Source organism: Mandrillus leucophaeus, unplaced genomic scaffold, assembly GCF_000951045.1.
Source record: "Mandrillus leucophaeus isolate KB7577 unplaced genomic scaffold, Mleu.le_1.0 Scaffold509, whole genome shotgun sequence".
Classification (NCBI taxonomy): Eukaryota; Metazoa; Chordata; class Mammalia; order Primates; family Cercopithecidae; genus Mandrillus; species Mandrillus leucophaeus.
In genome coordinates, this window is record NW_012105464.1 from 3,031,015 (window position 1) to 3,039,141 (window position 8,127).

At 45.2% G+C, this 8,127-nt stretch overlaps 1 protein-coding gene across 1 annotated transcript in view; it reads left to right on the forward strand.

Moving 5' to 3' along the window:
• The first annotated feature begins 729 nt into the window (after positions 1-729).
• LANCL3 (LanC lantibiotic synthetase component C-like 3 (bacterial)) overlaps positions 730-8,127 on the forward strand; it is a 102,848-nt gene continuing 95,450 nt past the window's right edge. The window contains 2 exon segments of the mRNA XM_011996307.1: positions 730-1,243; positions 1,246-1,553. Of these exon segments, the coding sequence (XP_011851697.1) occupies positions 997-1,243; positions 1,246-1,553 (555 nt within the window). The 5' untranslated portion in view covers positions 730-996.

Consider the following 8,127-nt stretch of genomic DNA (forward strand, 5'->3'; position numbering starts at 1 on the left):
GGAGATAAAAAGCCTAATTAAATTATCACAGAGGGTTTATCCTAATATTAACTAGTTAATGACCTCAAGATATGTATTGAGCTTTTACTATGCACGCATGGCAGGAGGGGAGTGCCCCTTCCTTGCCTTAACCCTGTGTGGTTCTTTGAGTTTTTACTCCTGTATACTCGAAGAAAACAATACAAAAACCAAAGCTGGGAAAAAAGTTCCCGTATGGGGTATTTCACCGTTTTAATGCATTAAACATGATGTGCTCAAATACCCCAGCCTTTGGGATTGAAACATGCATAATGAGAACTCCGAAGCGACCAAGATGAAATACAAACGTCAAAGAAGGCGCCTAGTTTTGTCTTGGTACTCTAGCCTAGTTCCGTGGCTCCTTAAACTTCAATGTGCTTGCGAATCACCTGGGGATCTTGCTGACTATTCAGATTTCGATTCAATAGGTCTGGAGCGAAGCCTGAGACGCTGCGTTTTTAACATGCTCCCGGGTGATGCTGGTGCTTCTAACCCAAGGACCACACTTTGAGTATACAAGGGACAAGACTGTCACTTCTACCACCAGGTGTGCGTATGCTGAGTCCCAGAGTCCCAGATCAGCGTCCCGCACGTCCCCAGCCTCCCGCCAGGAGAGGAAGAGCCAGGGGCGGAGCGGGAGGCGTGGCGCGGGCCCCGCGTGGGTCCTGCCAGAGATCACCTCGGCCCCTTGGAGAGGCCGCTGAGCTGCTCCGGGGCAGGAGGGGGCGGGTCGGCAAGGGCGCGGCCTCAGAGAGCCGGGCGCACGATACACATCCCCGCGATCGCAGCCCGGCGCCCCACTTGGCCATCCGCTCCTGGCCCGCCTCCTCTTGTCACCTCCCGTCTCATCCTTCTCGCTCCTTCCCCGCCGCATACACCGCCATCCGAGTGCCTCAGAGAGCCGGAGGTGGTGTGCGGGGCTGCAGGGCACGACTTCAAGCGGTCCTCAGCTCCGCACTAGCGGGCACGGGTAACAGCATGGACACCAAGCGCTGCTTCGCCAATCGCTTCGATGACTACCAGGGCAGCCTGCTGGCGGGCCAGTGTGAGGAGGCGGTGGCGCCCTTGGTCACCGCCACCATCGAGCGCATCCTCCAGGAGCTTCCCCCACTCGGGGGCGACGCGGAGGCCCGAGGGGCGACGGCCGGGGCTAGCGGCTGCCAAGGGGGGCTTTATGGCGGCGTGGCCGAAGTGGCCTACATGCTCTACCACGTCTCGCAGGGCCCCGGGAACCCTACCTGAGCTCAGCTATGCGCCTCATCGACGCGTGCGCCCGCGCTGAGGAGTGGGGCGAGCCGGACGCCGACACCCGTGCTGCCTTCCTGCTCCGGGGCGCGGACGTGTACGCCGTGGCCACGCTCGTGTACCACGCCCTGGGCCGGTCCGACTACGTGCAGCCGCTGGGCAAGTTCCGGGCTCTGTGTGCCGTCTGCGCGCCGGTCTCCTTCCTGGAGTGCGGCTCCGACGAGCTGTTCGTGGGCCGCGCAGGCTACCTGTGTGCCGCGCTGGTGCTCAAGCAGAAACTCGCCCAGGAGGTAAGAGGTAGTCCCGGCCGCGGGAGGGCGCTCGCCGCTTGCCCGGCCTCCCTTCCCCGGACTCCTTGGCTCCGGCAGCACTGCCCCGGGTTGCTCGCCATCTCTTTGTTACTCTTCGTGTGGTGCTAGCATTTCGTCAGTCTCTTGAGGTCTGTCTCCTACTTTTGACCGTCTTCTTTCCTGTCTTTTTCGGTCTCTCATTTGTTGAGATTTGGCGTCTGTGCGCTTTGTCAGTGTTTTTACGCTGAACGTGGCATCACTCTAGATGCCTGTTAGCTTTCTGGGGGATGACAGTGTGGCCCTTTCAAGTAAGATGAAAACCTCAGAAATGGAGGGGATTTCCTTTCCTTTGACTCTGCTGTCAAAAGCTGAGGCATCCTCGAATGTTAGAGTGCTAGAAAGTAATGGAACTTTTCGGGGCCGATGTGGAGGTAAGTTGCTTCTGGAGCCCTGGGTCTGTAACCAAGAATAACTACTCAGCCGTGGGTCTGATGTGTTTACAGTCTTGCTTACTATTCAGTTCAACCCATGGCTCTTATTAAATGCATATCTGATAGGAGTGTCCCCTTTAAAAATACATAAAGGTAGACGGAAATGTACCCGGAAATGTACCCCATTGTGGTTGCATGTGCATTATTTCACTTAAACATATTTGCTTAGGATGGGCAAGACCACAGCTTTCTTGACAGGCAGCTTGTCTTGATGAATAACTTTACAGTGGCTCCTAAAAGTGAATTGGTTTTCACATACATATTTTTTCCTGGACTCACTTTGAAATCAGCATGTGGTTATTAGAAGAGAATATGCCAGTTCCTGTGGAGTAGGAAAAAGAACAAAACTCTGAAGGATCATAGTGACTAGAACTGAGAGAGAGGCACTTTCATTCATAATCCACTGGAGCCAGGTATTGGTTCTAGGGAGGAAGTGACACATTTAACTTGGCTTTATTTAGGTGAGAAAGGCGTTTGAAGAAAAATTAAAGGTATATATAGTGTTTTAAAAGAGTAACTTAGATAACCTCTACAGAGGCAGACCGGTTTTTTGTTTTGTTTTGTTTTGTGTTTTTTTTTTTTTTAATAGCAGGTGAGGTTGATTCAAGTGAGAAAAAAGATGACTAAAGAAAGTGCACTGTGTTAGCTGGGCAGCAAAGGTCTATGTCACAAAGTTGTCTTGAAATAATTTGCTCTGCTTCTGAGTCACTGTTACTACCAGCAGTTATTCAAATGCCCTTCCAGTTGTAGAAAACCTTTTAGCAGGCCACAGAGATATTTACATATCATTTGCATTGTATTTGCATCTGCTCCCCTCACCTCCTAGTCTGGCAGCAGGCGGTTTTCAATTTTTTTTTTCCAATTGTTTTCCTTAATCTTGCCTCTTCCCCTTTCCATGCCTTGAGGCCATTTCTCCAGAATGGAGTGGGAAAAGTGTGTGACCACCAGGTCACACAGGTGGAAGCAGACCAGAAGGACTCTGCCCAAAAACTGGTGGTTTGGGCCAATCTGCAACACTGAGCCACAAAGACATTTATTAAGACCTCTCTTCTGCCCTCCTGCCAAACCAGATCTTCTTTTTTGTGCTAATCGAGTTGAGGTGTTTTGGCCCCTGCTCCCAGGAGATGGAACAAGCTTCAAGGATAAGGGAAAAAAAAAAAAAAAAAAAAAAAGCCCAGCTCTTAACCTGAGCAAACCAGTCAGTTCCAGTGCCAGCTGCAGCTGTGGCAATTCAGGACTTTCTGGCTTGAAAGGTGTAGGGCAGGGGCTAAGCACGCCAGGCTGGAAGCCCTTTGAGGGGAAAGTACAAGTTTTACACACCATCCCCACCCCACAAGTCCTAGCCAGCACAGGACTTTGCCTTCAGTAGGTGATCCATAAACCTTGATTAAATTGAATTGCGAATTTGTGTCATTTCTCTATAAATAATCTGTCAGTATGACCTGGGTTTCTTCCCCTCCGATGTCATTTATATTCACATTCCTCTGGCAGTTCCCTCAGTTAACACTCTAATTTAGATCCTCCCCACATTACTTGGCACATCTTTGCCACCTAATAAAGAGTTGAATGAATGAATCACCATATATTGGGACTGGTGCAATATACTTTGAGCTAGAATCTCCCACTCGAGCCGTTCCATCTACCCCTAAGAAACAAATATTTCAAAAGACACTTTTCATCATGTTATTTCCCTGCTCAGCATACTGCAGTGGCTCCCTATTACTTTTTCTCCAGTGGCTTGTCGTCTCACAGTTAAAGTTACGATTCTTAAAAATAGCTGAGAAGGCCCCACATGATCTAGCCTCCTACACACCTACTCTACTCCTTTCTCATTCTTCTTCAAGCACACTGGCCGTGTTACTGTTTTAGTTACTTTCCTGTCTCAGGCTGTTTGTTCTTACGGTTCTTTCTACTTGGAACACTCCCTCTAAGTATTTATAGCTAGATTTCTGACCTTGTATAGGTGTGTATGTGTGTATATATATACACACACACATATAAATTTTTTTTTTTTGAGACAGGGTCTCAGTCTGTCACCTAGGCCGCAGTGCAGTGGTGCAACCATGGCTCACTGTAGCCTCGACCTCCTGGGCTCAGGTGATCCTCCTACCTCAGCCTCCCAAGTAGGTGACACCACAGGCATGCGCCACCACACCCGGCTAATTTTTTGTAGTTTTTGTAGAGACAGAGTTTTACTATATTGCCTATGCTGTTCTGGAACTCCTGGGCTCAAGTGATCTGCCCGTCTCAGTCTCTTAAAGTGCTGGGATGACAGTCATGAGCCACTGTGCCTGGCCTTGTATAGGTCTTTACTTCCTCACTGAGGCCTTTCCTGACTACCCTATTTAAAATTGCAACCCGATTCTCAACTTATCCCCCTTTAGTGATTTGTTTTACTTAAATTGTTTATTTATGTCTTTGCCAATTAGAATGTAAGCTCCATAAGGGTAGACATTTTTGGTTTCATTGATGTTCATTGCCAAGACTGCCTGGCACATTTTTAGATACCCAACTTTGTGTGTGTTTGCAAATATCACTCAGTTTTAGTGGTGTCCCATTTATCAATATTTTCCTTTATGATGGTAGTTTTGGTGTCATGTCTAAAGAAATCTTTTCCCACTGCCAAAGTTTCAGTAAATATTTGTTAAATGAATGAATGAATGAATTATAGTTTCTTTCCATTATTTTTCTTGGCTTAAGCTCAACCAATAAAGCAGTGCTTATTAAACTTTAATGTGCTTAGGAATCACCTGCAGATCTTATAGAGCTGCAAGTTCCTGGGTGATGCTGATATTGCGGGTCCATAGAGCATGCTTTGAATAGCAAGGCAATACTGTGCTGCATAGGTTTTGGCATTATAACTGCCACCTCTATTAAGGCATACTGTAAGACACCATTCTATGAAGCTTGATAGGTTTATTTAAAACGTCTGTAGTTTAGAATGCTGATTACTATATCCTACCTTTCACTCTAAAGACCCACAAGAGGAATTGCTGTCAGATTGTAGAGACAGTAATAGTTGTGTGACTCCTGGCAATTGATTGAATTGTAAAAATCTTCAAAATATGTCATGTAACTGATTCTGTTTGTCACTTTGTGTTGGCTACTAGGGAGTGTATGGCTAGAATTGTGGTCCCTATAAGCTAGCATACAGTACCTTAGCAGATCTGTATTTATGTGTAGACGTTTCTCCTGGGTTTATCTAATTTGTTTCTTCCTTAGTTTACCCTTTTCTAGGTTCTTTTCTTTTGATTTGATTTTGTTGTTTGTATTTATGTTTACAAGGTTCAGATATAAGAAAAAAATGTATATGTATGTGGCAAGATACATACACATGTATTTTCACTTAACTTGGCCTGTATTTTCACTTAACTTGGCCTTCCTGGAATAGCTCCAAGGATTTCTTAGGCAGATATCCTTGAGCAACGGGGCATTGAAGTCTCAAGAAATCATGACAGAAAAACTTATATTGGGTCCATTCGACTTTCCACTGATTGGTGGAAATGGAGCGGACAATGGCAGAGGGATTATGGGGAGACCTGGGATCTCAGTTAAAATAATAACTCTGCCACTGAATGATCTTGGAAAAATATTTTAACATCGTTGAGCCTTAATTTCCTCACCTGTAAATTGATTAATAAGAGCTTCTTCATTGACTCGTTCTGGTTTTCATTCATTCATTCAGTGAACGTCAGGTTTCTACATGGTGTGAGGCAACTTACTAGATGCTTGGATTCAGTAGTGAACAAAAAATACAAGTCTGTTGGTGAAGAAAAAAATAACATCAGTCGTTTTAGTTAAGTGCTCTTAAGGATGTAATCAGGAACTAACTGAGGACAGGTGGGAAAGGGGAGGGCTGCTCTGTGGTAGGAAAGCTTCTCTGTGGAGGCAACGTCCTGGCTTATCACTAGAGCATGGGAACCAAGTGGCTGCGCTAAGAACAGGCATTCCAGGCAGAGGGCAAGAGCCCCTAAGGTAGGAAATGACTTGGACATTTCAAAGAAATAGAAGGAGGCTAGCATGGCTGGAGGAGAGAGAGAGCAGGGCATAGAGGAGTTTGAAACCATGGAAGGAGACATGAGCAGGGTAAAACCAGATCCTGGAGGCTCAAGTTAGTCAAAGTTAGGAGTCTGCATTTGTTTTGTGTTTAAAGGAGGAAATATCTTGATCTAACTTACCTTTTAGAAAGATGACCCCAGTTTTCTGTATTAAGAGTGGATTGACAATATTAAGAATGATAACAAGCGGGACTGGTTATGGGGGGTGTAAACCCCTTTTGTGCCAAGGACTCCTTGTCAGTCTGGTGAAACCTACAGGACATCTTCTTAGAAAAATATTTTTAAATGCATAAAAGAAAACACACAGAATTACAAAGGAAGTCAAGTATATTGCAGCCCCGTTACCAAAACATTTTTAAAATGTGTGAGCAGTAGTGTATGTGCTCCTTTATTAACACATTAAATAAGATTTTACGGCAGGTCTAATGATGATGATACTTTTGAAACAGTGATGAGAGTCAATGATATTTTGAGATACCTTCCACAGCTGCAGCGTGGCATGCATATATCTGTGATTTCTATAGGTGACAAAGTCACAAGTACAACTAGTGGTTTGTGGTTTACATTTGTAAGGAAATGCTAAGTTGTTTAAGTAAGGCGGGAAACGTGTAGATGTGATTTTATTTCCCCAGCCAAAGGAGACTGGTTTGGAAGTTGCTGTGATGACCAGTCCTAGATAAAGTACCTAGCACAGTGCTTGGCACATAGTAGCTGCTAAATGGAATCAATGGTAGCCTTTTTCGCTACTACTAACAGAAAACCTAAGGTAATTCTGAATATCAGATAGAAAATGATACTCAATATGACGTACCTATCTTCCTGCTGTGATTTGAAAACAACAACAACAACAGCAAATTACTGCAAAGTTGTTAATTGGGTCTTTGGCTCATTTCTAAGGCAGGTGGTTGGCAGCTGTATAAGGGGCAATGCTTTTAGCTGTAAATAACAAAATGTCCAATAAAAAGTCATCTAAATAATGAGACCATTTATTACCTCACTTAGCAAGCAGTGGAAAACTAGGCCACTCCAGGATTGTTTCAGCAACTCAGGAGAGTTATCCAAATCCAAGCTCTTTCCAGCTGTTTTCTCTGCTGTTCTCAGTGTTTGAGCTGTTTCACCTTTCAATGTTGTAACATGGCTGCTGTCATTGCAAACATTGTGTTCCCCTAACTGCAGTAGTGAGGAAAGGTCTGAGGCTTTTTTTCCCCTGCATCTTTTTCTAAAGTCATGTAGAACATTCTATCCTAGAAGAATTTCCCTTCTGACTCATTGCGCAGCGCTTGGTCATTAGCCAGTTCTGGTTTCAGGGAGGCTGGGAAGGCCGGTGTTTTTATTTTTAACCTCGATCATTGACAGGCACCGACACGAAGAAAGGGAGAAGGAAATGGTTGTTTGTTGGTTACCAAAGCATCTGCCCTTTGGTGTCCCTTGGCAAGGTCTGTCTTGTGACCTCCTTTATCCGTTCGCTTTTCCTCCCTTTGGTGTTTCTCTTGCCTTTTCCATGTCATCTCCATGTGTCATGACACCTGTAAGGCATCTTGTTTTTGCTGTCAGCTAGCTGCCAATTAAATAAAAGCTAAGATATTAACTGTTAATCAAGATTTAAACTAGTAAAGTTTGGGGAATATATTTTATGGCAGCAACTGCATTTTTCCTACCTTTTCTTAAAAAGTATTTCTCTCACCAAAGATATAAAACAAAATGAGTCTTTAAATTGTTTATTTAAAATTTGTTTTAGGCCTGGCACGGTGGCTCATGCCTCTAATCCCAGCACTTTGGGAGGCCGAGGTGGGCAGATCACATGAGGTCAGGAGTTCCAGACCAGCCTGGACAACATAGTGAAACCCTGTCTCTACTAAAAATACAAAAATTAGCTGGGCATGTGGTAGGTGCCTGTAATCCTAGCTACTCAGGAGACTGAGGCAGGAGAATTGGTTGAACCTGGGAGGCGGAGGTTGCAGTGAGCCGAGACTGCACCACTATACTCCAGCCTGGGTGACAGAGTGAGACTCCATCTCCAAAAAA